The following is a 19,824-nucleotide window of genomic DNA, read 5'->3' as shown; positions in this document are numbered from 1 at the left end:
AGTAGACCATATGTTTTAGCTAACACTTTATGAACCCTCCTAATATGAAGAAGCGTTCCCTATCTCCCACGAGGGCCATTGGGAGAAGAGTTGCCTATCTCCCATCGAGAGTAAAATGTGTATTTTCTTTTAGCAACTCCACATGCCCATGCATGATAACTAATTGAATTCATTTTGGTTCTTACTAAAATCTATAAGGCTATTTAGATGGCCAACATGTGTGAATTAGTGTCATGATGAGATATCATATCCATGTGAAATCGCATCTGGTTAAGTTTTCACATCACATGCAATCGCTTTTTGCTAGGCGATTTAGCTTATAAGGAGTAAACATAAATTACTTGTTAAGATTTCACATCACATTCAATCACTATTTGCTAAGTGAATCAGCTTATAAGGAACAAATACAAATTACTTTAAAAGCACCAAAATATAAGTGTTGAAAAAGCAACAAAAATATAAGTGTTTGGAAGTAATGTTTTTATGTTTTGTGTAGTTATTATTAAGAGTCATAAGGAATCCGTCTTGTTTTTAATGTGTGAATTGTAATGATGATTTGTATCTAATGTTTTTATGTTATGTGTAGCTATTATTAAGAGTCACAAGGAATCCGTCTTGTTTTTATGTGTGAATTGTAATGATGATTTGTATCTGTGATAATTTATATGTAATCACTCTCTCTCTTCTATTGTTTCTAATAGTATGTGGGGGATAGCAACCTGCACGTTAACCATTCAAACTCGACTTCATTAACAATCACCAAGTTTATTTGTCTTCGCTAAAGATTTTGATGTGGTGAGCTCCTCTCACCGACGAGAGGAAGTTTCCAAAGACTGTCAACAATCACGTCTAAATTGTACGGAATGTACGCGTAATGATGTTGGTGCGGAGCAGAGCATATTATTTTCTCGAGGCCGGGCAGAAGTTTGACTAACGAAAGTGCTCGTCCAATTCCCAACACAAGTGTCCATTCGATCATCATGTATCCGCGGTTCCAAGACGCGTGGGGCAAGCAGGTGGTTCGTCCCATCTACGCATGGCGTCGCTGTCCAATCATGGTACCGATATGAATTATGCTTAAACCTAGAGTTTCCTACATTTTACTGCAAATCGGAAAACGCAGCGCATTCTATTTCGATAGCGGGACTCCGAGGCAGGCTACTCTGCATTGCGCCATCGTGATTCAGTTCAATTAATCAGAATGGGCTTTCTCTTCAACAAGGTGGACAGAAGCGATCTCAGAGCTGGGGACCATGTTTACTCGTGGAGGGCAGGTTACACATATGCTCACCACGGTACATTTCCTCGCATTAAGCATAAGCTTTACATTCAATATAGTTACTGAGAAGGTATCAGATTCTTTTGCGTTGTAATGCATTTGTTCTGACGTGGTTCTGTGCCATTTCAATGGATATGTATGGTGTGATACCCCAATTGTTTTCAGAATTTTCCTAGTTTTAATGGCAGTGAGGTTTTCTATCATTTTCTTTAAGTAGGGTTTTATGAAGATCTCATGGGTATAATTGTGACCCGTTTGGATTTTTGGGTACCGGGAACCTAGGTTTTCGAAGAGACAAGAAGGTTGCCTCTCCTATGCTATTAAGTTCTTTGTTTCCTTGAAATGTTTGGGTTATGTTTTGCTTCCCAAAATGATTTGAATTAGATCCGCACAATATGAAAGAGATCCGCTTGTTGGTGTGAAGGGTTATTATGTGTAGTGGTGTAAATTTCAAGAATAGTTTATCTGGATTGTAAATTTCAAAAATAATTTAGAATAGAGTGAGTATCGGTTAATTTGTCATCTTTATCTGGATTGTAAATTTCAAAAATAATTTAGAATAAAATGGATATTTTTTTTTTCTGAATTTACTCTTATATATTAGATTTCAAAATATGTTTGTTGGAAGCTAGTTAGGTTGCTATAAGGTTATAATAAAATAAAATAAAATAAAATAAAATTATTATTTTTTCTGGAATATAAAGAGAAAGAAACTGTTTTTATTTGGTTGAGTTTATTTTTTTTACATAAAAAAATATGTTAATAGCCCAAGATCCATAAGCTTCTAATATGAATGAAAGTCCTTATTTTTAGTAATAATAGGTAGCCTAGTATTCCTTGAATAAAAGTGATAAGTCAATTTGTATTTGCCAATAACAACTAGTAATAACTATCCTCACTGTGATTTAGCAACAGAATTATAATAAATTTTTCTAAATATCAAAAATAAAAATAAATTTATTTGAAGAAGTACAAAATTAAGAGGCTTGACATTCAGGCTATCTCTGGGTTAAGCCAATCTTCTCTATGTTGGTTTTTTTTATATATTGTTCCTGTAAGAGCGATTCTTTGACTGAAAAAGAAGAGGAATGCTACATGCTACTGATACTTCGTTGATGAGGTTAGAGATTAATCACAAAACATATGACCTATAGATAGACGCATAACAAAACAGCCAGGCTGAATCCAATACCTTTGGATTTATAGGCTCAAAAATGTTTCCATGTACATTGATTTTCCTCTGCCTATTGTGTATTTTGCTGTCAACTTGCATTTGCTAACTATTAAAAGTATTTTGCTGTGAACTTGCATTTGCGAACTACTAAAATTAACTGTTTGTATTTTGGTGATTGTTCTTAATATTTAATTGCCGCTCTGAAGATTTTTATCAGCACTAGTTATAAAGATAGGTATTGTTACAGTGTGAAGATTTTTATTTCACTGTTTTAATGGTAAATGCACATTGCAGCACATTACACAAGTGTTTTTCCTCACTAATGTGCTCTTTCCTCCATTGTTGGATGATTTGGAAAATGAAAAATCAGTGGCTCCTATTTCAGAGTTATTGTAAATAAATTTGAAATTGCTCAGTCAGTTTTCTTAAAACACACGGATATATTTCTATCTCCTGCAGGCTTAAGCTTTAATTGCTTTTGCTGTTTAATGACTTCCATCCTCTTGGTCGTACTATTTTGCAATTTCGTCCCTCATTAAGCAAATAATGCTCCTTATAAGCGGTATGACCTCCTCATGCGTCGTACTGTTACCCTAGATAAAAATTAGGTCGTTGGCTGGTGTTTATTGCTCCCCCAAAGGCCGCACCTTAAACTACAGGTGTATTTGAGGCCAATCAAACCTGTGAATTTAAGCCCCCGTGATCTTTTGTTGCATTTTATGTTTTTTTCAACTATTTTGGTATGTTAATGGAATGTCAGGTGCTTTAATAGTTGTGTATATTAGTTATCTTAATATATGTTAATGTCTTAAGATGATTAGAAAAGTATGCTAATAGGATTTAAAGAATACATCTAATGTAAGTAAAGAGTGGAAGTATAACTAAATGGGATCAAATACAACATACATTTTTAATTAAAAATGTTTTTCAATATATTGTTCAACCATTGGCATTGTCTACATGGCTAGTGGCTGCAAGTGTATTGGCATTGATGTCAATGAGATTAGCATTGAGGTAGGTAAGTATAGACGTTGGCATTGATGTTCACTAGCCTAGTCAACCAGATTAGCATTGAGGTTGGTAGAAGAAGATGTTGGCATTGATGTCCACTAGCTAGCTATGATGGCAACTGGGGCTAGCAATAATATCCATGGTGTATCAAGCTCAAGGGGAGTCCCATGGTTGTTGTAATCTCTTGTAGAGAGTCACCATAATAGGAGGCTTATTGAAGAAGTCATGATATGATGACTATGATGGTTGGGAGGTCCATGCTTTGAAGGCATTTCTGGATTAAAAGATCAACTCAGATGCCCCTAGATGTGGCACAATTGAATTGTACTGAGAAAAAAGCTTACAACGGTATATTGAAGTCTGCAAATGACCTCCTAGATCGTAATTTATCAATAGCCAAAGTCACGACCTCCAAAGTCAAAGTTGCAGTGCCAAAAGTAGATAAAGGACCCTTCAGTGGCATGTTAGTTTGGCAGCTTTCCCAAAAACAGTGGAGCACTTTAACGCAATAGCTAACAGAGAACCGAGCAGACGTGGTCTGACAACATTGTAGCGGGGAGTGTTTTGTTTGGCCAATGGTGGAGCCCACTCTATAGCTAAGCCCAAGGGATAGGTCTTGAAACTTTTTGAAGGGCTGTGAAGGTGGGCACTAGGATGGAAGTGTCAGGCGAATGTGCACCTAGCAGTAGCGGGGAACATTTTGATTGGATGACGATGGAGCCCTCCCTACACGTAGGCCTGACGATAGTGCCTCAGAAGGTTTATGCAAGGGAAAGGATGAAAAATTGGTATGACGCAAGACGAGTTCAAATAACATGCAAATTGAGAGGTAGATTAAGCACCATCAACATTAGAGGAGGTCCTGATGGATCAAGAAGTGGAACAGTTAAGGGGTGGAGGAGTGTTGAGATGGAAATATGCCCATACTACCAATCTGGATATAAATGATAGTGGTTCTTCCTAACACCCCATCTCAATACCACAAACACTAGCAAGGGGTGTCGAGATGAGTGGAAACCAGAGATATTGACCGACGGTGGTTTTCTAAGCACTTGGAAACACGGCAAGTGGAGAAGAGGCCAGACCCTTAAGAAATTCCTATAAAGGTTTTACTCACAAAACTAGGGTTTGGGGACCCTTTCTCTCTCCTCTCTAGGAGTGGGATAGGTGGTAGCACATTATTGATCAAAGGTGACATCAAAATGATGTCATACTATTGGTCATAGCTTGAAAGGTTTTGTAGCAACACACAGAGGGAGTGTGGGGTTGACTAGGTGTCGAGATGACTAAGCCTAGGACCAATGCTATTGTCCCATGGTGTTGCAGGAGGACCCCATCGGGATAACTCAACCCTGCAGGTTTTTTTATTGGATGGTGTGTACTTCAGGCATGCCCCACTGGATAGCTAAACTTGCCTAGAAGAGCTTGAAAGTTTACAAGGGAGGACAAAAGATAATGCCAAGTTTGAGAGCTATGGGCTAAGCATTAGCATGAGGATACATGTAGTGGAAGATCAACGGAACAAAGAAGTTTATAAAATGAATTAAGCCCTCATAGGCTAGGGAAGAAGTTTAGCTCCTATAGGCCAACCTGGAGGTCATAGCACCTTGTCCTATGATGGAAAAGCAAGCTAGGCACTAGAAAAGGACCTAAAAGCATTTTGGAAGAATTGAAAAAGTGTGTAATATAATTTAAAAGGGGTCGCAGAGGTTATGTTTTGCAGTGATGGAATTAAAATGGCTTTGGGCCTTTAATAAAGTGTTTGGGCACTTGGATGGGTGGGTTGATAGCTTTGGTAGAAGTCCTCCATTTCTGGCAAGGGTACCAAATCTGGCATTGCACCATATTCATGCATTCATGAATTTTGAATGAGTTGGAAGATCACTTGGGAAGTTCCTCCATATTTGGTTGTTATTGGGAAGTATAAATTACCATAAAATTTTAAGTTAGCCTTAATACTAGTTCACACCCCCTCTCAGTTTTAACATTGTTTCAAACAATTGGTATCAAAGCTTGGTTCCTTTAGGAACAACTTAACTTCTTGAAGGTAGATCAAAAGGAAAAAATGGCTAATCATGTTTGGCTATCATCAGAGGGAGCTCCATTTTTAAATGGATCAAACTATGAGCTCTAGAGGATTAGAATGGGATCCTATTTAATGGTCATTAATGAAGATGTTTGGTTGTCTAAAGAATATGGAGAGAAGAATAAGTTTAGTGCAAAAACCAAGGGAATTATCATGAAAGGGTTGTCAAAGTCAGAGGTTGATAAAGTGAGACATTGTGAGACAATAAAGGAAATGTTGGACACGTCATATTGTCTATTTGGAGGAGATAGCAATGTGGCTCAAGAGAAGGTTGAAGAACCTTGTTGCTCGAGTAGTGAACCACAACATACAGATGATGGTCCTAGAAATGATAAATAGAAGAAGAGAAGGAAGAAGATGAAGAAAGCATCCCATAAAAGAGATGCTAAGGAGATTGGGGATCTACCTCTTAATGCAAAAAATACTACTTATCACTCTCAAGTTGATGATGGTGATGAATTAGAAGAAAGGTAATGCTTCTCAGGAGGTATGTTATTGCTCTATGGTAAACGTAAAAGATAGGTCATTTATCTTATAGATGTTCCATGTGAAGGTTTTGAGGATAAAAATTCATCTAGAAGTGATGTAGATAGACCTACCTAGTATAAATAGCAAATGAGGGATCCTCAGAAGAAGAAGAGTGTATATCCCATGAAGAGGATAAGAGTATCCCCGGTAGTGATGAATATGGAATACTTCTCAGATCTGTGCAAGATTCCATGGATACAAAGAGGAATTTAGATCTTTGTGGTGGCTATGCTAGCACCTCTGATAATTAAGAAAAATATCTCAATGAAAGGATCTACTTTAGGAAGAATCTCATCTCTTCCCTAAAATAGATGAAGGAGCTATCAAAACTCCAACCCCAGGCAAAATGATCAGCTACAAGAATGTGAGCTTGAGAATCAGAAGTTGAGAAAATAATTGTTGATCTAAATTATCAACAAGGAGAGGTTAGTAGATTGAATGAAATGTTCACCAATAATTTGCATGAAAAATAAGCCTTATGTGAGAGATTACAAGCTAAAGTAGTCTCATTGAGACATGACAGAGAAAGGGAAAATAAAGAATTGTCTCCATATCAGAAGCTTGAATAGAGCAGGAAGGCTTTGGATAAAGTGTTTTCTAATTAAAGATCCCTCTCATCAAGGCTGGTTTGGGCCGCAAAGAAGAATCAAGCTCCGATAGAACAAAGGAAGTTGAAGGTCCCAACAATAAAAAGGAAAATAAGTTGTTGGAAAGAAACAACAACAAGAGAAGAAAATACAACAACATAATATTAAGCAACAACATCAAGTAGAGTAGTAGAAGAGAGATACACAACAACAAAGAAGAATGCAAGGAAACAATCCAAACAACCATGGGAGTCTCATGAAGAACCATCAAAGGTCCATTCCCCCTCAAGGACAAAGCACTCAAAGTAAAGGTATCTTCAGTCCTCAAAATCCCTTTTATGGTTATTTCTTTTCTTCCAACAATTTTGGGCACAAAACCATATATTGTACAAGGTTTGCAAGAAAATAAAACATGTGGGGAGCAGTAATCCAAGAAGGCATAGGATGACTAGAAATAAGCATGGTGACAACAATAGTGGGTATGAAAAGAATGTTACCAGACACAATAATCCTTTTGCCCCATTCCTAAGACATGTAGAATGCTACAATTGTGGCAATATTGGGCATAAGATAGCAAGTTGTAGATATGAGAAGAACAAAGATTCTTCTCAGTACATGCAAATGGAGCAACTCAGTCATTGAGAATGAAATTAGAGGATGGCTAAAAGGATAACGAGAACATCTTCAATGATACGTGTTAAAGGATCAAGTTGAAAAGAGGAGAAATAAATCAAAAGAAAAACAAGAAGAAATATCCTCTTACCCTCATAGGAAACCCCTCTATAAGGAAAAAATCTAGAAAGAAGATATGGAAAAAGAAAGAGGAAAGAAGGGATGAGTGCCCTTCCAATCAACATAACCTAAATGAAAACCAATGTGGGCTGAAAGAGAAACTAAAAGATAATTCTCTTGTCAGGACGTGACCATTGAAGCATTGGAATAAGGAGGAGGAAAATCTACTCAAGGGGAGTAGATCCTCTATTTCTCTTGATTAAAATAAGAGAATGGCCTCAAGTGAGGCCAAATAATTCAGATGCAAGAATAGTTAATCTTATACAGAGTGATGCATCTGAGAATTGGAGGTATGACCAATTCCTCTTGCTTATTACAATAATGATTTTATTTATTTTAAATATATAAACATTGCAAGAGACAACATAATGTAATTAGTTTCGTTTTATGGAGAGTTCAAAACACTTTAAGTTGTGAGAAGGATACGAGTTGCAGCAGAAGTGTGGGATGACAAGAGGCCCATAGTTAAGTCAATTCCACAGGATTAGTCCCCAAGCAGAAGAAAGGAAGTATAAGCAGGAGATCGAAGAGCACTAGCTTAGGGGAAGTTTCTTTAGTAAGCGGTAGAAGGAAAAAAAATTCAACCATAGGAAGAAAGATTGCAGAGGAAATGAAAGGTTTGCATCTTGGGTGAAATACCCTTATTTCATTTAATATTTTGAGTTTGATTATGCCTAGCCGTCTTGTGTTCAGGAGACATAATTGGTACAAGATTTTCATGTCCCTGAGTTGTCAATTGGTATTGCTATGTTAATTGGTAGTGTTGGGTTCATGTAGAGAAACATTTTTGTGTAAATGGACATTTCTTGGTACAATACATAATTTGTATCAATTTCGTGGTGCAATTGGCATTACTTAAGTAATAGTCCATATGTGTAGCAATATGATCTCAAGGAGAGCAGTAGTGACTATTAATATGCTCAGGAGAAGTGAGCACAATCTATGAAGAAACAACAACAAAAACAGTGAAAAACAAGCTCAATGCATCACCAATGCTTGGTATTTGCATTCAAGAACAATAGCATGAGAAATTTTAATTGGTATAAATTTCTTTTAATTGATACAAAAGATGCATTGGTAGAAATAGTACTCATTCAATAGCCATAAGGTGATGAGAGTTGTATGGGAATTTAAAGAAGAGCCAATATATATTCAAGGGGAACATATCACATATGTCAAGTTTATAAAGTACGATTAGCTACAAGAAAGGAACAAGGACTTGTTTTTCTAGTTTTTAGTTTTGCAGGTGACTCTACCCAGGATGAGTGTAGTTTATCTTGGATGACACACTTCATAGGCCTCATTAGAGACATCACCCCTTGAGAAGAGAAGTTAGCAAAGTAGAATGCACATTAATAACTTGACCTTTAGTCAATTATTGTAAGGGGGAGAAGAAGCATCTTGTAACCCTTTGCCATTAATGTCAAAGGGGGAGAGTAAGTTTTGATGGCCCATGCAGAGGAGAGAAAAATAGTAAGTTGTGATGGCCCATGTAGAGGAGAGAAAGCCATTAGTGGATCATGCAAGGAGAAGTGTGGAAGCAACATGAGGATTGACCATCAATGTGGAGAAGTGCTGAGGTGTTGCCATAAATTCCAAAGGGAAAGATTGTTGGATATTTGGCATTGTCTAGATCAATGTTGCATTAATCGTTATCAGGATAATATTGGCAAGGAAAAAATCGGAAAAAATCGTAATTATCGATAAATAATCGGAAATAATTGGGAAATAATCGTTTAGTACAAAAATATTCTTTTTCTTTAATTTTTTTTTCAATTTTTTTAATATCTAAACCATCTACAACATAAAATAAATACATTGACACATAAATATGATAAAAAAAAAAACTAATATAGAAGATGTTTAATATCGTTCCTAGCGCTAAAATCACACATAACATTGAATCATGTCCTGAATAGTAAGTCCTGACTCCTGAGTCCCAACTCAGCCTCAAAATATCAACAAAAAAATGATAATGTATCTCATCATGTCATAATGTCATATACAATAAAATGAAAGTCTAATCCTATTGATTTCCTCTGCCCCTCTTGCGAGAAAATGCCACAACTTTCCCTTTCCCTCTAGATGTAGATGCTGGTGCTCGTGCTGGTGCAGATGGCAGTGGAGTTTGATGTGCTCTAGAAGCTGAAGAACTAGGAGTAGGAGGTATAGGAGGTAGACCACATCCTCTATTGGTGGCAGTGGTAGCCCGAGCAGGTGGTGTCACCTCCTCCTCCTGTTCCTCCTCCTCCTCCTCCTCCTGCTCCTCCTCCTGCTCCCCCTCCACTACATCCTGCACTAACCAATCATCAACAGACTCCATGAGAGGCCTCTCGACCTCAACCCTCCATGTAGCAGTGGTTTCAATCCCATCCAATGAGATGGAATCCACATCAGGTGTCCTCTCAAGTTTCCTCACCTACAATCGAAGATTGTAGTAGACGTAGATCATGTCATTAAGTCGTTGGGACTCCAACCTATACAAAGATTATGAAATAATAATTAATAATTATAAAAAAAAATATTGTTTAATGAATTCAAAAATTTAATTGGAAATTTGCAATATTTTAAATGTTTAAGTGTTAACTTGTTGCGCTTCTTGTTGTGTATTTTTTCAAATACACTCCATTTGTGCTCACATCCTGAGGAGCTACATGTTTGGCTGAGGATGCAAATGGCCAGCTTTTGCAGAAGGGGTACCCCGACACCATACATTTTCCACCATGCATCTACAACAAAATTACAAATAAAATTTTAAATAAACATAAGAAAAAAATGGAATTTGAAGAGACAATGAAATTTGAAACAAAGTTACAAGCTAAAAAATACCTGGCATTTTCATCGTCCTATCATTGACAGCCATCTCAAAGCCAAATGTGCCACCTGTCATCCTATATGTCTCAATTTTTTTAGAGATCTTTATACGTTGTTCTGGAGATCGCACCATCTTCTGGACATAGGATAAGAATCCATCCATGATCTCAGCATCAAAATCAAACCCACATCCATAATAAAATGCAGGGTTTAGGAAAAGCCTAGCAGCATGAATGGGATGATGGAGTGTGTTGTTCCATCACTCATCAATCACTCCCCATAGGAGTTGTCTCTGAAACCCATCATCTCCCTTATCATCATAGTAGGTCTGAATGGCTTCTTTGGCACTGTCCATGGCCTCATACAAATAGCCCATTGCGGGCTTCTCACCATCAACCAACCGAAGAACCTTTACCAAATGTTCAATAACGGTGCACACCTCCTGCACTCCCACCCAGAAGTCTTCCTGGTATGTAACTAGTCTGCATACGGCCTCTCCCTCTAGTTTGTGGCTCATTGGCAAAGCACGCCACTCCTCTGAAAGAAAAATTCTCTTCACATCCCACATAGAATTCAAGAGGGATTGAAGAGATATGAAACTGGTGGCAAACCATGTAATGGCAGGGCGCACCAACTCTTTGTTGTTGGTGAATCTTCTCATCAAGCTAAGAACATATGTATGGTTATATATAATTTTCGTAATGTTTTTGGATGAATCAACAATATCTTTGACAAAGGAAATTTTCCCAATGTCCTCCAACATCAAATCAATACAGTGTGCAGCACAAGGTGTCCAAAATAAAGTAGGATGCCTGTCCATAAGCATCCTGCTAGCAACAACATAATTTTCAGCATTGTCCATTATGATTTGGACAACATTTTGTTCGCCCACCTCCAAAATAAACACAGCTAGCAAATCACATGAAGTTCTTGCATCTTTGATTTGTGCAGATGCATCAACAGATTTGATAAACATAGGCCCCTTGGGACAACTAACCAAGAAGTTTATAAGGGTTATCCCCTTTTAGTCAATCCAACCATCTGACATAATAGTGCATCCTGTTTGTGCCCATGACGCCCTAAAATCCTCCAATCTTTGGGTGCAGTCAGGCTTTTCAGTTTGAAGAATCCGGCATCTGAAATCATGATAAGAAGGGATTTTGTACCCTGGGCCAACACTAGAAATAGCATCAATAGCAGGTTGGAAAAATGGATTATTCCTTACAATGCTGAAAGGAATATCACTCCAGAGGAGAAATTTTGCCAGCAACTTATCAGCTTGTTCTTTCTCAGTTCTTTTTAGCATTGAACCGATAGATGGTTGTGAACTAGGTGTGGTTCGAGGAACAAAAAATGATGTGGCAGCTATCAGATTGGTTGATGCTGCAGTAGAACCAGTGCCACTTGGCCCACTTCCTTCAGCTGACCTTTTAAGTTGCCTTTTGAGTTCTTCTTTGGTCTCTCTAGTTTGCTCTAAATTTTCCAATGCTCTCAGGGCTCTTTAGATAAGTCCAGGAGTTGTATTTTTACAAGGCCCCACATCCTTTCTAGGGATTTTTGCAAGGTGAAACTTCAACCTGTACATCCCCTCAGACATAGGGTGGCCACACAACTTGCAACTCAAGTTTAGTCTATCATTCAGAGAATCAGGTACACCATATTCCCAGAAAGGATCCAATTTTCTTGGCATGTTTGTTTTCGAACTTTGAAGTTGCAAACTTGAAGTCTTCAATTTGGTGTAGTTGTGAACCTATGGGAAAACAAGGATTACAATTTAGCATTTACAAAATTACAAGTTACAATTTACAATTTAGTATTTTAATTTTTAATTTTTACATTGTACAATAAAAACCCAAGTTACCCAACCTAAAACAACCATTTGAAAGTTCAAACACAGGATACCCAACCATTCCAAACCCAAGTTACCCAACCAAATGGCAAAAACAATGAAAAAAACATAAACAATTTTTAAAAACAATGAAAACAAAAAAAAAAAATTGGTTCCCATGGTCATACCAAGTTACCCAACCAAAAACTATGAAGAAATACAAAAACAATCTTTAAGAACAATAAAAACAAAAAAAAAATGGTGCCCATACCAAGTTACTCAACCAAAAACAATGAAAAAAATACAAAAACAATGTTTTCAAACAATGAAAACAAAAAAATAAATAATCCACATCCCGTTTCTATGGAGAAATCGGTGGTCTCCTCTTGATTTTCTCCTCTAAGCACTTAGAATTAGCTTCAAACCCTCTCCAGCTTGGTCTCCCAGCTCTCCTCTGCCCTCCGCACGCGACTGTCTAAATGAACTCATAAAAAACCAAAAAAACTTTATAAAAACCCGCTGCTGTGAAGCCCCACACGATTATTTCAATTTTTATCGCGATAAATTCGAAATTATCACCATAATTTCAAATTATCGCGATAATTTAAAAAAAATAGGCAAAAAAAAAATTTCAGTGATAATTTCCTATAATAATCGCGATAAAATCAGGATAGCTAAAAAATTGCAATAATTTCAATTTATCGCGATTTTATCACAATTTTCACAACACTAGTCTAGATTGCTAGTGGTTGCAAGTGTGTTGGAATTGATGTCAACCAAATTAGCATTGAGGTAGGTGACAGTAGGCATTGGCATTTATGTCCACTAGCCTAGTCAACCTGATTAACATTGATCTTGGTGGCATCAGACGTTGACATTGATGTCCACTAGCCTAGCTGTGATGGTAATTGGGGCTAGCATTTAAGTGCATGGTGTTTCAAGCTCAGGGGACATCCCATGGTTGTTGTAGTCTCTTGTAGAGAATCATCATAGTAGCAGGTTTATTGGAGATGCCATGATATGATGACTATGATGGTTGGGAGGTCCATGCTTTGATGGAATTTATGAATAAAGAGGATCATCTCAGATGTCCTCAGTTGTAGCATAGTTGGATTATGCTCGGAAAGAGCCTTATAATGACATATTGAAGTCTGAAAATGGGCTCCTAGATCGAATTTATCGATGGTCAAAGTAATCATCTCAAAAGTCAAACTTACAGTGCCAAAAGTAGCTAAAGGACCCTTTAGTGGCATGTTATTTTAGCATCTTTTCCAAATATGATGGAGCTTTTTAACGGATCAGCTAACCAAGGACCAAGCAGACGTGATCTAATAGTGCTGCAGCAGGGAGTGCTTTGTTTGGCCGATGATGGAGCCTGATATACATCTAAGCCTGATGGACAAGTCCTAGAATATTTTAAATGGTCACAAAGGTGATCATTGGGATGGAAGCGTCAAGTGGACGTAGACCTGACAATAGTGGGGAATGTTTTGATTGGATGATGGTGGAGCCCTCCCTACACACAGGCCCAATGGGAGTGGACTAGAAGGTTTATGCAAGGAAAAGGACAACGAACTGGGACAAAACAATAAGAGTTTAAATACCATGCAAGTTTGAAGGAAAATCAGGCACCACACACATCAGAAGAGGTCCTGATGGGTCAACAAGAAGAAGAGTTAACGGGCATAGGAGTGTCAAGATGGCAATATGCTCATACCGTTGATATGGAGATCAATGACAGAGGCTCATGTTGACACCGCCCTCTCAATACCACAAACATCTAGCAAGGGCTGTCAAGATGGGTGGCAATCGATGGTATTGACCAACGATAGTTTTCCAAGCACTGAGAAATGTGGCAAGCGGAGAAGAGGTCTGATGAGCCTCAATATTGGGTAATTATATGGGTCTTAATTCACCTCCTAGCTTAGTCAAACCAACTATTCTCATAACTTATGACATACTTTTGATTATATTTTGTTTATGAGATGAGTTAGATTTGGATATTTTACTTTGTGGTCTAATGTGCATTTAATGCAGGATTAAAGGAGAAAAGAAAGGAATTTTGGCAAAGACCAAGGTCAAAACTCGAATGGGACAAGGTAGATGTATTATAGGAGGTAAATCCTCCTCATTTACTACCCCTCCATTCAAATATTCCTCCATCAACTCAGAGTGCAAACAGCCAAATCATGAGGACTAGAAGGCAGTCGAGCAAGTGAAAGACAAAGCACCAGTTTATCTCCTATAATCCATGAAAGGGTTATCAAAGTCAGATGTTGATAAAGTGAGACATTGTGAGACAACACAGGAAATGTTGGACATGTCATATTGTTTATGTGGAGGAGATATCAATGTGGCTCAAGAGAAAGTCAAAGAACCTTGTTGCGTGAGTAGTGAACCACAACATGTAGATGATGGTGTTGGAAATGACAAATAGAAGAGGAGAACAAAGAAGACGAAGAAAGCATCCCATAAAAGAGATGCTAAGGAGATTGGGGATCTACCTCTTAATGCAAAAAATACTACTTAACACTCTCAAGTTGATGACGGTGATGAATTAGAAGAAAGGTAATGCTTCTCAAGAGGTATGTTATTGCTCTATGGTAAACGTAAAAAGATAGGTCATTTATCTTATAGATGTTCCATGTGAAGGTTTTGAGGATAAAAATGCATCTAGAAGTGATGTAGATAGACCTACCTTGTAGAAATAGCAAATGAGGGATCCTCAGAAGAAGAAGGGAGTATATCCCATGAAGAGGATAGGAGTAGCCCTGGTAGTGATGAATATGGAATACTTCTCAGACCTATTGAAGATTCCATGGACACAAAGAGGAATTTAGATCTTTGTGGTGGCTATGCTAGCACCTCTAATAATTAAGAAAAATATCTCAATGAAAAGATCTACTTTAGGAAGAATCTCATCTCTTCCTAAAATAGATCAAGGAGCTATCAAAATCCAACCCCAGGCAAACTGATCAGCTGCAAGAATGTGAGCCTAAGAATCAAAAGCTGAGAAAGTAATTGTTGATCTAAATTATCAACAAGGAGAGGTTAGTAGATTGAATGAAATGTTCACCAATAATTTGCATGAAAAATAAGCCTTATGTGACAGATTACAAGCTAAAGTAGTCTCATTGAGACATGACATAGAAAGGGAAAATAAAGAATTGTCTCAATATCAAAAGCTTAAAAAGAGCAGGAAGGCCTTGGATAAAATGTTTTCTAAGTAGTGAAACCCTCTCATCAAGGCTGGTTTGGGCCGCAAAGAAGAATCAAGCTCCAATAGAACAAAGGAACTTGAAGGTCCCAACAATAAAAAGGAAAATAAGTTGTTGGAAAGCAACAACAATAAGAGAAGAAAATACAACAACATAATGTTAAGCAACAACATCTAGTAGAGTAGTAGAAGAGAGCTACACAACAACAAAGAAGAATGCAAGGAAACAATCTAGACAACCATGGGAGTCTCATGAAGAACCATCAAAGGTCCTTTCCGCCTCAACGACAAAGCACTCAAAGTAAAGGTATCTTCAGTCCTCAAAAGCCCTTTTATGGTTATTGTTTTTCTTGCAACAATTTTGGGCATAAAGCCAGATATTATACAAGGTTTTCAAGAAAATAAAATGTGTTGGGGAGCAGTGATCCAAGAAGGCATAGGATGACTAGAAATAAGCATGGTGACAGCAATAGTGGGTTTGAAAAGAATGTTTCCAGACGCAATAATCCTTTTGCCCCATTCCTAAGACATGTAGATGCTACAAATGTGGCAATATTGGGCACAAGATAGCGAGCTGCAAATATGAGAAGAACAAGGATTCTTCTCAATACATGCAAATGGAGCAACTCAGTCATTGAGAATGAAATTAGAGGATGGGTCAAAGGGTAACGAGTACATATTCAATGATACGTGTCAAAGGATCAAGTTGAAAAGAGGAGAAATAAATCAAAAGAAAAACAAGAAGAAATATCCTCTTACCCTCATAGAAAACCCCTCTATAAGGAAAAAAGCTAGAAAGAAGATATGGAAAAAGAAAGAGGAAAGAAGGGATGAGTGCCCTTCCAATCAGCATAGCCTAAACGAAAACAAATGTAGGCTGGAAAAGAAACTAAAAGATCATTCTCTTGTCAGGACCTGGCCATTGGAGCATTGGAATAAGGAGGAGGAAAATCTACTCAAGGGGAGCAGATCCTCTATTTCTCTTAATTAAAAGAAGAGAATGGCCTCAAGTGAGGCCAAATAATTCATAAGAAAAAATAGTTAATCTTATATAGAGTGATGCATCTGAGAATTGGAGGTATGACCAAGTTCCCTTGCTTATTATAGTAATGATTTTATTTATTTTAAATGTATAAACATTGCAAGAGACAACATAATGCAATTAGTTTGGTTTTATGGAGAGTTCAAAACACTTTAAGTTGTGAGAAGAATATGAGTTGCAGTAGAAGTGTGGAATGTCAAGAGGCCCATAGTTAAGTCAATTCCCCAAGATTAGTCCCCAAGCAGAAGCAAGGAAGTATAAGCAGGAGATCGAAGAGCACTGGCTCAGGGGCAGTTACTTTAGTAAGCAGTAGCAGGAAACAATTTTCAACCATAGGAAGAAAGATTGTAGAGGAAATGAAAGGTTTGCATCTTGGGTGAAATATCATTATTTCATTTAAGATTCTGAGTTTGATTATGCCTAGCCGTCTTGTGTTCAGGAAACATAATTGGTACAAGCTTTTCATGTCCCTGAGTTGTCAATTGGTATTGCTATGTCAATTAGTAGTCTTGGGTTCAGGTAGAGAAAACTTTTTGTGTAAATGGACATTTCTTTTTGAGAGGAGAACATAAGAGTTTTCTTGGCACAATATACGATTTGTATCAATTTCGTGGTGCAAGTGGCATTACTTCAGTAACAGTCCATATGTGTAGCAATATGATCTCAAGAAGAGCAGTAGTGACTATTAATATGCTCAGGAGAAGTGAGCACAATCTATGAAGGAATAACAACAAAAACAGTGAAAAGCAAGCTCAATTCATCAATAATGGCTAGTATTTTCATTCAAGAACAATACCATGAGAACTTTTAATTGGTATAAATTTCTTTTAATTGATACAAAAGATGCATTGGTAGAAAGAGTACTCATTCAATAGCTATAAGGTGATGAGAGTTGTATCGGAATTTAAAGAAGAGCCAATATATGTTCAAGGGGAACATATCACATATGTTGAGTTTATAATGCAGGATTAGCTACAAGAAAGGAACAAGGACTTGTTTTTCTAGTGTTTAGTTTTGCAGGTGCCTCTACCCAGGATGAGTGTAGTTGATCTTGGATGACACACTTCATAGGTCTCATTAGAGACACCATCCCTTGAGAAGAGAAGTTAGCAAAGTGGAATGCACATTAATAGCTTGACCTTCAGTCAATTATTGTAAGGGGGAGAAGAAGCATCTTGTAACCCTTTGCCATTGATGTCAAAGGGGGAGAGTAAGTTTTGATGGCCCATGCAGAGGAGAGAAAAATTGTAAGTTGTGATGGCCCATGTAGAGGAGAGAAAGCCACTAGTGGATCATGCAAGGAGAAGTGTGGAAGAAACATGAGGATTGACCATCAATGTGGAGAAGTTCTAAGGTGTTGCCATAAATTCCAAAGGGAAAGATTGTTGGATATTTGGCATTGTCTAGATCACTAGTGGTTGCAAGTGTGTTGGCATTGATGTCAACCAAATTAACATTGATGTAGGTGACAGTAGGCATTGGCATTTATGTCCACTAGCCTAGTCAACCTGATTAACATTGATCTTGGTGGCATCAGACGTTGACATTGATGTCCACTAGCCTAGATGTTGATGAGCCCCAAAAATGGACAATTAGTTGGGCTCATTCAACCTCCTAAGTTGACTTAATCCACCATTCTCATTGGTTTATTGCATGTTTTTGATTATTTTTATGTTAATAGAGTGAATTTGGTTAGTCATTATGCCAACAAGTCTAATGGGTGCTTTGTGTAGCCTTTTTGGTCCACTTGGAGACAAAATTGAAGGTCTTAATGAGCACTTGGCAGCCAAATTCGTGGGAGAACAAGCTAGAGGATTTGTAGGAAGGTGTCCCCCTCATTTATGGGCCCTTACCACGAATTCTCCACCATCAGCTCGGAGTTCAAGGGCCACCGAATCAATCAGCACAAGGGCAGCCGAGAAAGTCAAGTAGGACTGCTGTTAACTCCAAGTTTTGGGCAGCCGAGTCCCTAAAGTTTAGGAGGACTGTTGGGTCCTCAATTTGTATAAATAAGAAGGCTTAAGGCCTCATTTGGGTTAGCCAGTGTTGCCAGTGTAGCCAGTGGATGTTAGCTAGTTAGCCAGTAGATAGTAGCTAGTAGTTAGTCATTTCATAGCCTTGTTGTAGTCATTTTGTAATTCGATTTGTATGCAATAGATTAGCTTTGCTTTCAGCTCATTCTCAAGCTCTCCTTGTGGACAGTTTTGATGTAACTCTTCATTCTTGATTAATAAAGATGAATTCAGCTTTGACCAGCTCTAAATCTCTCTTGGGAGGCTGTAGCTCTTGGGGTTGGGCCCATCTCAAGCGCCCAGTACCTCCCCTGTTTATCTCTATGTGTGTTTGCTGCGTTCTTAAAATAAAATCTGCTCTTTAGATCTTGCTTTGTTATTTTGGTTGTTTTTGTTGGTTAAAGTAGCTTTTTATGTTTAGGATGGATTGGTAGGAGTTAGTCATGCGTTTATATCTCTTTGATAATGTTTCACATGCTGTACGTGATTCTTGTCATGAATAAGGTTGTTGTTCACTGATCTCATTAAACTGTTAGATAGATCATCTAATATTTTGATTGTATGCAAGACGTAGTTGGTTTGATCAGGTAAACACTACGCAGGGCACCTTTATCACCTCCTCGTTCATCTGAGCCTCGTCTAGATCAGCTCCTCCATCACCAAGTCTGTTTCCTCATCTCCCATCTGCTCTTTTGCCACGTAACCCTACCTTCTTGCCTTTCCATTGCCTAAACCTTCTTTGATGCAAGCTAGACTTCCACACCCTCTCATCACCTCATCCCTCAGTCATTGGGTCATTCCAGGCCCCTACCCTACCTCCCTACCCATTCATGCATTCTCTCCCACTCACCTATCAGTCAAAAACCCAATCACGAAACATCCTATAGAAGAATTACAGAACTTCCTGTAGAAACCCCTGCAGACTTCCTGTAGAAGTTCATAAACACGGTTGCATGGCATCCAGACTTTGTGAAACTCTCGGAAAGAATGCTAGAGACTCCTTAGACCCTCTCTGTACCATCCCAACCTTTCCCAAAGCATTTCATCCCTTGATCCATCCCTGCACAGTGGAAAACTAGTTAGAAGCACATGCATGATAATTTCAACAACTTAAGAAAAAATACAAAAAGATGTTTTCTTCAGATAGTGATAACTTAGACACATGCATTTTACCTTCCTAGAAGTAATGGCATCTCTTTTCGTAGTTTGCATTCTTTCCTTTGCATCAGTAGGACTAGTTGGTAGAATTAGGGTTTGCTAGGGTTTGCGTTTCTTTTTGGCTTTCAGTTTCTTTCCGCAAGTAGATTAGCTTCCTTTGAGTTAGCTTTCGTCCATCAGTTAAAAAGCTTCTTCTAAGAGCTCATAGAAGTTGGCTTGAGCCCCTAGTGGACTTGTGCCAGCTGACCAAGTGACAGCTGCGGCAAGAGCTAGTACTTGTGCATACAGCACCGTCG

At 38.0% G+C, this 19,824-nt stretch overlaps 1 protein-coding gene across 1 annotated transcript in view; it reads left to right on the top strand.

The window, feature by feature from the left end:
- Nucleotides 1-1,014: 1,014 nt before the first annotated feature.
- LOC149265109 (protein LEAD-SENSITIVE 1-like) overlaps nucleotides 1,015-19,824 on the top strand; it is a 62,535-nt gene continuing 43,725 nt past the window's right edge. Inside the window, exon 1 of the mRNA XM_089391607.1 lies at nucleotides 1,015-1,295. Within this exon, the coding sequence (XP_089247733.1) occupies nucleotides 1,202-1,295 (94 nt within the window). The 5' untranslated portion in view covers nucleotides 1,015-1,201. The remainder of the gene's footprint in view (nucleotides 1,296-19,824) is intronic.

This window comes from Pinus tabuliformis, chromosome 6 (genome assembly GCF_031772625.1).
Source record: "Pinus tabuliformis cultivar Carrire ecotype Pingquan chromosome 6, CPIR1, whole genome shotgun sequence".
Taxonomy (NCBI): Eukaryota; Viridiplantae; Streptophyta; class Pinopsida; order Pinales; family Pinaceae; genus Pinus; species Pinus tabuliformis.
The sequence above is the reverse complement of the archived record's forward strand: the minus strand, read 5'-3'. Positions and strand labels throughout refer to the sequence as shown.